General features: G+C 43.3%; 1 protein-coding gene across 1 annotated transcript in view; it reads right to left on the reverse strand.

The window, feature by feature from the left end:
• Positions 1-1,814: 1,814 nt before the first annotated feature.
• The window catches only part of LOC128776984 (uncharacterized), a 144,056-nt gene continuing 131,339 nt past the window's right edge, over positions 1,815-14,531 (reverse strand). Inside the window, exon 2 of the mRNA XM_053901949.1 lies at positions 1,815-1,924. Coding sequence (XP_053757924.1) covers positions 1,815-1,924 — 110 coding nt within the window. The remainder of the gene's footprint in view (positions 1,925-14,531) is intronic.

Below are 14,531 nucleotides of genomic sequence, written 5' to 3' on the forward strand. Positions count from 1 at the left end.
TTTCAGTCTTTCTCATTGCAGATCCCTGACCAGCTAGCCAAGACATTCACCAAGAGTTTATGTGTGTTCTTATCTAAGGCCAATGGTATTCCTAAACAAGATCTGGTGCAGCACTCAGATTTTGCTCCTAAAAAGTTTTCCCGTTGCTCTGTTTTTCAGAGACAGCCTTGAATGGGGCTAACAGGTAGCATAAGTTCATTTTCAGCTTGTACCTCTTGCCTCTAGGAACACCATATTCTATTAGCCACCTCTAGAACTCTCCACGGGTTGTGCCGTCCTGACCTTGCCACTCATTGCAATTCTACCCACTTTGCTTCTGATTAAGTGTCACCAGCCAGCCTCTATTATTTCCAGATCTGATCATCCCCATTGCAATCAGGAAGCCTGGTTCTGTAACAGCACCTCCTACCGTCAGCCCCGGCCTGATCTCGGTGCTGCCGGTCTCCTCTCACCAGGGCAGCCCTAATTGCTTTGCTAAATGGAATGTCCCGCAGGCCTTCCTAAAACACACACGCAGCCTTCCTCCTTTCCATAACATATCCACATAACGTGCCCCCTTTTTCCAGGCCCTGTGATCTTTTCTTCTATTGTCTGCCACAGCAGTTTCAACGTTTCTACTTCCCACTGCCTTGTCTAAACATCCAAGAGTCATCCCGGCAGCTTGTTAGCACGGTCTCCCAGGGTCCTCTTCTGTATCGTGGGAGAAATAAATCTTGTATCACAGGCGAGTGCTCTCGTTTTGATCAATTCTCCCTTATCCAACTTTATGTTTTATCACCCCTCGATTCGGCACCCTCGGGATCCAATCCCATACGTGCTATCCAGGCTCCGCAGGTATGTAAATAGCCAGGTCCTGCAGTGCCTTTTTCCTCCCTCAGCAGACCCAGCACCTCACTGGCCGAGTTATGTCGTGATTTGACAATAATCATTGGGGGAATGAGGTTTTACCATGAGGGCAACGTGCGGTGTCTTGCAGATAGAGGTCGCCGCACTGTCCTCAAGCAAAGGAGGGCGTGCTTGTCTTTCAAAGGAAGGAGTGTGTCATCTCTGCAGGCCAAAGGGTGCAAGGAGGAGGACAGTTTCAAGCTTCTTGAGTGCAATGACACAGATGTCACTGCTTCAAGTCTCAGAGTCCCACTCCATCCAAACCAGGGTCCTGGCTCTGGCATAGAGGTCCTGCTGAGCTTTCGAATGTAACCTTCTCCGGAGTCCCCCCACCCTAGGTCTGACCCTCAGCTTTGTCTGCTCTCCAACTACAAGAGACTCGGTCTCCTATGCTACCAAGGAGGCTTTCTTGCTGTCATACTTTGCCCTAAATTGGTGACTGGTCACCTTCAGCTTTTTGTTGTCCTCCTCCAATACACTGACAGCACTTACCGACATCTATCTGATTCCCTAGGCCTCACCTTCACCACTTCCCCTTTACCTTCCGAACACCTGAGATATGGTACCAGCTGGTGTATTCCCTTGCACTGACGCTCCATCCCAGTTTCAGTGGTTTACCTACTGCATGCCACGGGGTCCTCCGTGCCAGCCAGCCGGCGAGTGATCCAGTTCCAAAATATCATTTAAGAGACCGCCTCCTAGGACCATTTCTGCTATCACCCGTCTTAGGTCAAAGATTCGCATGCAGCAGTATTACCGAAGAGTGTGCTTGGCAGCAAGACCTCTGCGGAAATGAGGGAAGCCCGGGGAGCAGAGGGAAGTTGAAGCACAATGCATGGGTAACACGGACGTCGGCCCGGCCCACGGGATGCTCTGCAACTAGAAGAGCCCTTCCGAGTTGTCCCGACATGTGGCGAGGGAGGCTGGCCTCATGTACTCACGTCACTAGTCACTGAATGTGGGTAGGGCACAAATTTGGGCAAGGCAGCCTCTGTGGCTTTTGGGAAGGAGGGCAGCAGAGAGGCACCAGTGGCCAGCACTGAGAAGCCGGGGGAATGAGCTCCGCGGTGCAGAAGGGGGATCTGGGTGGTGCGCCAGGCTTCCGCCACACTTGCCCTTGCATTAAGGCACCGAAGGGCATTTTTCAAGCGCAAAGCTAGGCAGACATGCAGATTGAGAACCGAAACACCGCGGATCACAGTGGTGTTAGGGATTCAACCCAGAAAAGAGCAAAGAGCCAAGAGATAGGAGATAGATCGGGCCAAGTTTGATGAGGAGAGAGATGAGAAATATCATTGCCTTGGCAATGTTGTCTTTGGGGTACTCTAGCTTAGACAGCCTGTAGCCAGGAGAAAGGGGAAAGGAGAAAGTCAAGAAAGGAGAAGGTGCAGAGGAATGAGAGAGGAGAGAGACAACGAAAGAGACAGCAAGCTGTCCAACATGGCAAGCTTTGTGACAAGCTTGAAGTCTTTTATTCTATATTACATATCTTCATTTGGAGCGAGAAAAAAAAAAAAAAAACACGATGAATCCAGTGTCCTCCAGGGGTAAGGAGGGCGATGGAAGAAAAGACAGTATATGTTTCTTGCATACAAATGAACTCATATGACATAAGTCTTAACTTTCTGGTGCCAAACATACTCCAGACAAACATTTCTTCATTTTTAATTGTTCTTACATTTTCCTTCTTTCTGTCCACATGTCTGTAAATCTCTTTTGAGATCCCAGACTTGCTACTGGCACTAGGGATGCAGACACAGAGCTACTGCCCCACAAGGGCCTCACGGTCAAGTGGGAAAAACTACGCGTGAGCGAATAAATCACCATGTGGCATGGCAAGTGCGAGACTGCGTGAACAACACAGGACACCTTGGAGCAGAGGGGAGAAGTCTGTCTGCTGCACAGCGTGATCTAGGGGGTGCCAGTGAGACACCTTGAATGCGTTGACTAAACCAAGTTCACAGGTATTGGCTTTGTCACCTGTTTTATGTTCCATTCTGTTGCTTTGAGCCATTTCAAGAACAGTGTTGGGCGGCTGAGTGACATCCAACTCTTGGTTTCGGCTCAGGTCTTGATCTTGCAGCTCGTGAATTTAAGCCCTGCATTGGGCTCTACACTGACAGTGCAGAACCTCTCTCTCTCTCTCTCTCTCTCTCTCTCTCTCTTTCAAAACAAATAAATATGCTTTAAAAATAAAGAACAGTGTTATGCTTTATTTCAAATGCCTTCTCTGATTCCTTACTCCCCATGTGGGAACAAGAACTTCTGAAAAGTATAACAATCCTTGCCATACACAAATATCCTTTACACAAAATTCTAATATAAATGACTTCTGTGTATATTTCCACAATGACAAGAATTCTGACTTAATTCAACTCAAATCTCAGATTGGAGGAATGAGAGATGTTGGGGGGGTACCCTAGAAGTAAACATTAAGGGAGGTAAAAATGGATAGCACAACTAGAGTAGACAGTTTTATATTACAGCTTTTGAAGAATCCAAAGAGATTAGCTTGAGGCATAGAGTTTCACTTCTGTAGTTTTTAGATTGGCTGAAGTAAAATACACATGAGGATCTAACAGAGCCTGGTCCACATGTTCTATCATATTCAAATGCATTCTTGAGAATGAAACTTGAGAAAAGCTCTATGGAAATGTGTAAACATGTGATTCAGAGGATGAGGTTTCTGTGTCAGGAAGCCAATCATCTGCAAGTAACAGAAACTGGGCCACAATGATATTAACACATACGGGTTTCTTCTTCCCTCTGCACGCGGATGTCAGGTGACAATGTAACCTGTAACCCCTGTCACCGCTGCCTACATGTCCTTTCTCACAGCAGAAGAGCAAAGGGTTGTACTAGCCAACTCATTCCTTCAGAAACACAAATGATTTGCCAGAAGTGCCCAAGGCAGAATTTTGTGCAAGAATGTGGCCATACGTGGGCCCCATAGCTGCAAAGGCTTGGGGTAAACAAATGTTTGTATGTCCCGCCTCCTACTGAGAAGTACCAGGGAAGAATGGGAGAGATAATGGATTGAAAAGAGCCGATTTACAGTATAAGCCACAGTTCTCATGGGTGAAGTGAAGGTATATAACATTGGGATAAAATTTGAGAAACACCTATTCGACCATGGTCAGTTATGGTGTTTAAATGGTTACAAAACATTTTCTATCTGAAATATTCAAGTTACTGACCATCTTTGGAAACAAAGTAGCATCTCAGAGTATGGAATTTGTAGGAAAGACCAACATAAGGAGAAAAAAAATTACCCACTTTATAGATATATACATTATCCCTAGAACAAAAATTAAGTAGCTTCCTGCTGACATTTCCAAAGAGGAGCGTCCTCAAAAGTTTCTAGAGGGAAAGGGAACGCCAATGGAACTAATTGCACATTATCAAGTAATGTCACTTGTATAAGACCTTCTCTCTGGTGATTAGACTCTACCCTAACTTAATTGAAACCTGTGGGTGTTAACTTGAGGCCTCAGAAGATAAACATAATATTGTGTTGCAGTTAGAATTTAGCTGCAGGTATGTTTCAATTGTAAGAAGAATGATGGGCTTTTAGCAATATGCTGAAAAGATTGATGAGTTAACATCAGTGCCTGTCTGTGTTCCTAGTGAGATCCATGACCACACTCAGATTGCCTGTGAAAGTAAAACTCCCTCCAAGGTATTTGGGGAAGGTCTCTCCATGGTACTCATCAGTACAGCCTGAAATGACAAGACACATGCTCTGGCCCACACAGTGGTGGTCACACCTGCTAGAACCTGAAGCCAGAACTACTGCTCCTTTTCTAACTAAATGGAGCTGACTAACCTATGGCAAGTTGGGGTCTCATGGGAGCCTAAACAGTGTCAACCCATCTCCCTCCACCAGCAGGATTTGCCAGGCACTGTCTGGTTTTAGGAGACCTATAAGCTTTCCCCTACCCTGGACCAGGGGCTCCCATTTTCCTTCCTTTTTTTTTCCCTGTCTCTATGGAAAATATAGCAAAGCAGGAGTGCCTGGGTGGCACAGTCTGTTGAGTGACCGAGTCCCGAACTCAACTCAGGTCTTGATCTCAGAGTTGTGAATTTGGGCTCTGTGATGGACTCAACACTGGGTGTTAAGCCTACTTAAAAAAAAATTATATACATGTGTGTGTATATATATATATATATATATATATATATATGAGAGAAAGAAACAGGGAGAGAGAAGCTTTTAGAGCACTTGCTTCTTGTCTGTGCAGAAGGACAGATGTCACATCTGTGCAACATCAGATCACTGTGACCATTTCTAAATACAGTACTTTCAACTTCTGTACTCAACACATGTGAACAAAGAGTTCACACAATAGTCCACGGACACCCTTTTTGTAGCGCTGGTTCAGACAAAGGAGGCCTGCTCTTAGTTTCTCTTTGGAACTGACATTTCGTCTTTAAGTACATAATAATAACAAGATCATTGACATTCTCTTAATTCTGTCTGCTGGATCCACTCTTTCATTTTATGAGCACTAAAATATTTATGAAGCTTTCCTCTTAAGACCAACCTCTTAAAATACCTATGTTCTCCAGCTTCAAATTCTCTCATTCCAGTATAACCCTTGAAGGTAGTGAAAGAATGCTCTGGCTCTATCTACGCAGAGAATATTCTGGAATCACAATGGAACACCAGTCTGCTGGGGCTCCTTATTAGCTAACTGCTCTCAAAGGGGGAAAGAGTTCTTACATCAGACAACTTGTTGATACAAGCCAAAGGCTGATTGAATACCATGGGTGTATGAATCAATTCCTACAGCTGTAAAAAGTACTCTGATACATGTTCTGTGGATAATTTGCAATTGAAAATCCATTAACAGCACAAATGGAGATGAATATTGCTAAAGTGGACTGAGCAGGTGTGCCAAAATAGCGATTGAAATACATTCTAAAAGTGAGGTAAAGTACTTCCTGTAAAGCTGTCCAACTCTTTCTCTCCTCTACTAAAACAAAGTGAAGGTAATTTAGATCATTCTGAGATGAATCTGTTGACAGGGATACTAACAAGATGAATGAAAGTAGAGAAAGACGTATTTGGCATAACAACAGGAGCTTGAAAAAAAAAGTGTGAATTCGCAAGCTGCAAACAAAAATCCAGTACATTTCAGAGGCAAATTTCAACCAGGACTCAAAAATTAGTAGGAACAAAGTGAAAAGCTGATGTTGCAAAAACCAGCTAGGCGAGAGGAATGAGCGAGAAGAATAGTGTCACGTTACCAGAATTAGAATTCATTCAGAAAGATATCGAGCAAAGATTTGTTTTCCTTCTAAAGTGCCTTTAGAGCTAGAACGAGGACATGTTTGCCGTATCTGTAAGCATGATTGTTCTCCAGTGATCCGATTTAGCAAAAAAAAAGATGCTCAATAGAACTGCAGTATTGTGCATCAGGGAAGTGACATTCATACTGCCTTCTTCATTTTAATTCATTCTGTGAGACTTACCGTTCCAAGGATCTGATTTCCACATCACAATATGAATATTCAAAATGCTGCTTTACATATCACATATGGTTTGGATTTGAATGATTTCTCCCCAGACTGGAGGGATTTCTCTGAAGCGAATCTATGTGTGTTCTTTTAGATATTTTCACTTAAAAAAAAAAAAAAAAAAAAAAGTTTAGAAAGAACTTTTTAAAAGTAACCCCAGGAAAAAATCTGAACTAGGTCTGAACATTTTTCCACTCTCTCAGATTTTTTAAATAGCCAACCTACTGTTTTCCAAACTTTGGACATCCATTTACTGAAACCCCAAAATCATTAAAAGAAAAATAAAACTCAGATGTTGAAATTAGAATTTGGAGATGAAAACACCACAGAAAATATATTAAAAGTGAAAGTGACAAAAACCATTAGTACAAAGCCTCTGGGCAGGATATAATGTGTTTTTGAAATAATGCTAAATATTCAGTTAATTAACTGGAATGCTCAGGGTACGGGAGATTCTAGTTAGCTTCAATTTTCTAGATAATTGAAACTTTCCCTAAAAATCTCTTCCCTTTGTTTGTACCCATCTCTCAAAGCACCTTGAAATTATAACTAAATATTAACTCAGATTGTACGGAGATGGAGAAGTACAAGAAGATTTGGGTTGAACTTGATGTTTCTCCATAAGGTAATACCTGTGTATGTTTAAGTATAACTGCAGTATGTAGTATGAAATTATGCATAGAAAATCAGCATAAGGAAGAATCTACCATTTACTTTATTTGGTGCTTAGGATGTGCTGGGTACCCTGAAAAGTGTCTTCATACTTTAACTCTTTTACCATTCCAGAAAATTCTTGAGAGAAATGAGCCTAATTTTACAAATAAGAAAACCATAGTTTCGAATGGTTAATAGCTTTTCCCCAGTAATTGATAAAACTAAGATTCTAACCCAGGTCGGTCTGACTCCAAATCCATGCTCTTTCTGCTATACCACTGTGACCTGGGCTGCACACCTAGTCTCACCATCACTGGGCTGTAAAGCCTGGGACCACCTATTTTACTTCCATTGACCTTGGTGCATGAACCTATAACATTAGAGTGTGGCTATCTGTAGTAGAAACTACTAATTGTCCCTCTTGGTTTTTTTTTTCATTGTATTAGAACTCCAATTTTTAGCTAGGCACATGGCATAAATGTGATATTTCCCATGTTCCCTTGCAGCTAGGGATAGTCATGTGACCAAGCCTTATGACTACATAATGGAATGGAGCAGAAGTGATAGATACAATGTCCAGTCATGTTCTCAAAGGCATAAATGTGATATTTCCCATGTTCCCTTGCAGCTAGGGACAGCCATGTGACCAAGTCTTATGACTACGTAATGGAATGGAACAGAAGTGATAGATACAACGTCCAGTCATGTTCTCAGAGGGACTGATCATGCCCTTCTTGACCTGTTTACTTCATCTTGAGAACTGGAATGCAGAGACGAAGGCAAGAAGTGCTTGGCCACACAGACAAGCACAAAACCATGGTGCTGGTGTGGGAGTTAAAGAGAAGGAACCTGCACCTGTACCTTTCAGTACCTGAAAGCAGAGAATGCCAGAGCTGTTCACGCTGCTTCTCTTGGGAACAATATGTGAGGAAGAAACAAATCTCTGTCTTGTTTATGCTATTGTTTTGGCTTCTCCATCACATCGGAATCTAAACCTAAATGAGTCCAGTCTCTTCCAACTCCAGATCTGAAAATCATAAATTTTTTTTTTACAAGTTTTGCCATGAACAGGAAATGAGTATGTTTGATAATTAGGTAAATGAGTAAATAAGCAAGAATTATTTTTGTTGGAGTGGAGAGATCATTTGATTTTCTCCTAAAAGTGGCAAATAGAAACAAAACCTCATGGTTTACTTTCACTTAATCCAAAGTTTATGAATTCTGTACACCTTTCTGCAAAGTAAGGAGATCCATTTTATGTTGTCTGTAGGGGGTGCTTTTTTTTTTAATTTTTTAATGTTTATTTATTTATTTTTAATTTTTTTTAACATTTATTTTTGAGAGACAGGCAGACAGAGCATGAGCGGGGGAGGGACAGAGAGAGGGACATACAAACCAAAGCAGGCTCCAGGCTCTGAGCTGTCAGCGCAGAGCCTGATGCGGGGCTCGAACTCAGGAACCGTGAGGTCATGACCTGAGCCGAAGTCGGCTGCTTAACCGGCTGAGCCACCCAGGTGCCCCTAACGTTTATTTATTTTTGAGACAGAGACAGATGGAGCATGAACAGGGGAGGTTTAGAGAGAGAGGGAGACACAGAATCCAAAACAGGCTCCAGGCTCTGAGCAGTCAGCACAGAGCCCGACGCAGAGCTAGAACTCACGGATCGCGAGATCATGACCTGAGCGAAGTTGGACGCCTAACCGACTGAGCCACCCAGGCCTGTAGGGGGTGCTTTTTAAAAGTAGTAAGGGATCTCATTACTAAAAGGTTTCTTATGGGTCATTTATTACAAGGCTCATTAAGGGCAAGTTTTTTAGATACAGCCATTTAACCCAGATCCAGAACCAGGATGAAATGTAAACCATACATTTTGAACAATATCTGATTTTTTTATTCCAAGGATTTTGAATCTAACTACAAACCTCCCTGTTCTAGCTGTTCCATGTATATGAACTTAAGACCCACACAAACACACACATCATGAGGAAATAAAGTGTTTCATAACCAGAACTCCAAAACCATGGAATTAAGGATCTAATTGGAAAACAAAGCAAATCAATCTTCCCTAATGGAGCTGAGAAAACAAAAAACAAAACAAACAAACAAACAAAAAAACAGGATGCAGTAGCGGAAGGGATGGTTAAATTACAAGGGCAACATTTGATTTCACCAAGATGAGATTTGGAACAGTTGTATGGTTGCAATTGAGCTCTTGAAGAAAGAGAAGATTTGAGGTGGAAATCATGCCAAGAAGAAATGATCATCTTCCCTCTGTTGGTAGAAGAAACTGTGGGAGGGAATAAATTTCCCACAAAGTATAACTTGAACCAAACCATCAGTCAAGGTAAATGCAGAGCAAAATCTCAACAGCTCTATTGAGGCAGACTGGCTCTGCTGCCCTGTTTGGTCCTCAGCTACTGCTCCAAGAATGCCATTGCCAAAACAGTCATTCAATCATTAGTTCAATAAATATTTGCCAAGCATCTGCCCCGGGCCATGCACTGTTCTGGCAGCTAGAGATACAGCAGGAAACAAAACAGACATGATCACTGTTCTCATGAAGCTTACATTGTTGGGAGAGGGAGGGACCGTTAATACATGAATATATAGAGTGTGTCAGGTGCCAGTAAGTACTATGAAGAAAATTAAGCAGAGATGAAAAGTAAGAACATATGGAGAGAGCAGCGTATGGTTTCATAAAAGGTGGTCAGAGACGGCCTCTCTAAAAGATGACATTGAGGCAACAACTGCATGAAGTTGTTTGCGATCACAATGCATTGGGGAAAGAAAGACATGATTCCAAGACCCTAAACCTGAAGCTGGTCCATGTGTTCAAGGAAGAGCAAGATGGTCAAAGCGCATGGAGCGGAGTGAAGAAGGTGGTGGGGGATGGTAGTGAGAATATAGCCACGTAATAAAGGACACTGAAGGCTCGGAAAGGACTTGGAATCCACTCTGACAGAAGAAATTTGGCAGGTGAACAGCGAAAGAAACGTCAAGTCCTTACTTTCTAGAAGGATCACGATGGCTGTGGAGTGCAGAGTAAACTAGGTGGATAGGGATGGAGACATGAAGATCAGCTGGGATTGTGACGACAGTCAGGTGGGGGGTAAGAATAAACGAAACATGGAGAGAGGGGTTGAGGATGGTCAACAGTGGTTGGATTCAGGACACATTTCCTAAATAAAGCTAAGTCTAAATTCCAGCTATGACAGAAAGAAATCTTCAGGATTCTTTCTTGGCCTGAATACCCAGTGAATATAGTTGTCATTTCCCGACATGGGGAAGTAAGTGAGGGAAAGCAGCTTGAGGTGGGAATCCCATATTCAGTTTCACATATGTTACATTCGAGACAGTTATCCGACATCCAGGTGGAGACATAAAGCAGATAACCAAATATTTAACTTGCAGTTCAGAGGGAAGTTCAGGACTGGACAGATGGCTTGTAGGGTCAGGACAGTCTATCTAGTGGATGAGGACATGTAGGAAGCTGGTATAGATAGAAAAGAGAAGCAGTTTGAAGACTGAGTTGTAGAGGTCACGGTAATGATGAACGTGGCAGAGACTTCTAATTTCCTTTTCACCTTACCTTGTTTCCTAATACAAAACCTTGATGTTATGGGAAAGCAGCAATGTCCCAAGCTTAAAAAGAAGAACAAAAACAAAAACAAACAAAAACCAGGTCCCAGATCCCCTCATAGAAAGTGCGACGTATGACTTCCGAATGAAAGTCACCTTACAAAAAAGGTTGACTCAGCTTGAAACTGCATCCTTTTGTACTTTCCCTTTCCCTTCCACTCCACCTGGAAGTGGTCACGATGACCAGAGCTTCAATGGCCATTTTAATTCCATGAAGAAACATGGAGAATAGAAGTCATGTACTAAAGAAGGGGGAGCCAACAGGAGGCTGGGACACGGATGAGACATGAAGCCACTTACCAGCCATGGATTGTCTTCCTGTAGGATTCACATTACATGAGAGAGAGAGAGAGACATATGTTATTTAAGCCATCATATTAATGAGCTCTCTTATTAACAGCCAAACATAACCCTTAACTGATACAAGGAGGGCCAGTAAAGGAGGCTGAACATTGACCAGGGGTAGCAGAATAGAGAGAGAATGGGGTCCTAGCAACTTAATGGGGGAAAATATTTTCACAAGGGAAACTGGGTCAAATCCCACTAACAGTCTGGGTAAGAGGGAGGACTGAGATCTCACCACTGGCTTTGGTGACACAAAGGCTGGTGGTGAGCTCGGCAAGAATGATCTTGCTGGGGGGTGGCAGGAAAAGTCTCACTAGAGTAGGCTCAAGAAAAGACAAGAGTTGAGGAAGTGGGTATAGACAACTCTTGGGTTTGGCCATTAAGGAAGGAAAGAAATGGGGGGTTAGCCGGAGAAAAGGTATGGGGATCAGAGAATTAATTTTTTTTTTTTTTGGGGGGACAGAGAGAGACAGAGCATGAACGGGGGAGGGGCAGAGAGAGAGGGAGACACAGAATCGGAAACAGGCTCCAGGCTCCGAGCCATCAGCCCAGAGCCTGACGCGGGGCTCGAACTCACGGACCGCGAGATCGTGACCTGGCTGAAGTCGGACGCTTAACCGACTGCGCCACCCAGGAGCCCCCAGAGAATTAATTTTAAGATGACAGTGTTTTGGATTATGATCAGAGTGATCCAGGAGAAAGGGACAAGAGATAACACAGGAAGGGAATAAGGACAAGTGTCAGAGTGGTGTCCTTGCTGAGGTGAGAAAAGTGGGACCCATAGCCCCAGTGCATGCTGGCAAGGAAACACGTCTCCCTCTTCCTCTGCCTCAGTTGCTAAGTTCTATACATCGGATACACGGGCCGAACACACCAGCACATACTCGTCTCTCCCTTTCTCAGAACATCCACTATGCCAACAATCACTCACCAAATCCACACAGCTTGGCAGACCTGGGTTTGAATCCCTGCTTTGCCACTAACTGGCTGTTTCCTCAAATGAGTTCTTAGCCTCTGCAAGCCTGCTCGGCAGTGTAACGGCCCCTCGGGGTTACTGAGACAAAAACAAAAAATACATGTGCAAAAGCATGCAGTATATAGCTCTGCCGTGTTGGCTCCCGTGATCATTAATTACTCTTCTGCACATGCATTTTTCACGACGTGCTTTCTGGGTGCAGGGCATGAGCGAGAGTGGGAAAGAGCATTGCTGTCTGCGAACATGAGAAATTTCCATGTACCAAAGAGATTTTTTTATGGCTTCATGATTTTTTAAGTGATCTGGTCAGATACAGATAACTGGTTCTTTCCCTATTCGATTTTAGAGGAAACTAGAGCAGGGACTTTGCCCTTTTAAATGTTTCATTAAGCAAGATGTGTGCCTGCCCTACACAACCTCTGTAATAACTGCCAAGGCACTTGCGGGGGGAGGATTTGGCCCTACCTGAGCACACTTGAATCTATGTTCTTTCCTAGGGCGAAGCCCTGCCTGATACATTAATCACCCGAACCAGTGGCAAGTGATTTTCTCTGCCTTTATCGTGTCACCTCCCAGCCCCTGCGCCAGCATATGGTCTATTATGTGCAAATGATTAAACAGATTTTCTGCCGTGGGTAAAAAATATATTTCCCACAGGATATAGTAAAGTCTCTGTAAGTCTATCCCAGAATCGTGAGCCTAGAATTCTAAGTGACTCAGTGGGACAGGTACAAGAAAAAGCCCTTACACTGATGGGTCCATAACTTGTGGTTTCTACCGGCATGAAAGAAAATATATTCTGTGTGCTCTTCCTTCCAGACGAAATGGAGGTCGGAGGACTGCATTCAGAAATAGACCAATGTCACAGGCTTTGCCCAAGCTGCCCTTCCCTATCGGCCCCCCCTTACCTGTTCCCTAGGTATCTTCAACACTTGCTGTAATACTCTGCTCATAAGTGACCTGCTCCAGGTAATGAAGATGTCACCTGCCCACTCTCCCTTGGTGTGAACAGTGAATAGTTTCTTCTATGATTTCCAAAACTCCAGGGGCATATCACTGTCAAAGCATTTGTCAGATTGCATTATAACTTTGCATTTACTAGTCTATTTCACACACACACACACACACCCCGCACCTTGTGTGTTCCCTTAAGGTTATTTTTATCTCTGAAACTTCAATGTCTAGCACACAGTAAATATTTAGTAAATAGTTGGTGAATTTATCTCCACTAGAGTTTCCTCTTAAGAAGTCTAATGTGACATCACCAACATTCAAGAATTCTTTCAAGTATTAAATACATTTGAAACAAGTACATTTTAGGGGCACCTGGGTGGCTCAGTCAGTTGAGTGGCCAACTTCCGCTCAGGTCAGGATCTCACAGTTCATGAGTTCGGGTGCCGCTTCTGGCTCTATGCTGACAGCTCAGAGCCTAGAGCCTCCTTCAGATTCTATGTCTCCCTCTCTCTGGCCCTCCCTTGTTCGTGCTCTACCTCTGTCTCAAAAATAATAAACAATTAAAAAGAGAAACAAGTACATTTTATATATTACACACACACAGACACACACGTGCGTGCACACACACACCAAAATATACCAAAATAGTACATAAAAATACACCAAACTGATACAATATCTCTGGGAGATAAAGTTCTTTTCTTCTTTGATTTTGTTGAATTTACCAAAAGTTCAACAGTAAACACGCTACTTTCAAAAATTTTTAAATAATAATAAATGCAAGATATTTGTTTCTATTTAGTAATAATGACAAGGTACTGACTGACTGACTATTAGCAGGATACCTGCTTGGCAGCATTGTCTAGTAACTATATGGCTTTTTGTAATTTTCTCAACCTCTTGGAGACCCTGTTTTATCTATAAAACATGCACATTAAATAAGTTGTCATACGGATTAAATAAAACTACATATTTAAATGTCTCTGTAGTACTTGATACAGAGTAGGTGTTTAATTAAAGAAGGTAGGTCAGTTGGTCATGATGCTTCTAGAAATAGAGTTTCTGGTCGGGGAACAGAAATTTCTAGTTAGTGGAAAGAGAGATACAACTGCTATGCATCGCCAGGATGGCTTCAAATCCGCAGTCAACACGGGGCTGTGCCAGACCAGCCTCCATAAAAATAGTATTTCCATAGAAATAGTTGTGAGGCAGTTGTGGGAGCGACATTTCACTGCACCCAGAGACTAGAAGAGCTGAGATAGAAAGAGCTAGGAAAAGCAGCAGCTGCCAACAGCGGCCACACAGCAAGAGCAGTCACGGCTCCCGGTGACCCGCTCTGCACGCAAACCCACCACCTTTCACCACAGAGAAAATCAATAGCGGCAGAATAGCAAAGGATCCCCGGCAGATTCGTGGAAGGTTTTCACTGGCTTCTGCCCCACAGATATTTGGGTCTCCCATGCCAGTGTGTGTCCCTCTCGGGCCTCTCCCCGCCCTGTCTCTGCCAGAGCCCAGGAAGCACACCGGCAACCATCTCGGGCTGCCGCGGCTGAGTGAG

This window comes from Panthera pardus, unplaced genomic scaffold (assembly GCF_024362965.1).
Source record: "Panthera pardus isolate Hobbes unplaced genomic scaffold, ASM2436296v1 HiC_scaffold_10, whole genome shotgun sequence".
NCBI classification, from domain to species: Eukaryota; Metazoa; Chordata; class Mammalia; order Carnivora; family Felidae; genus Panthera; species Panthera pardus.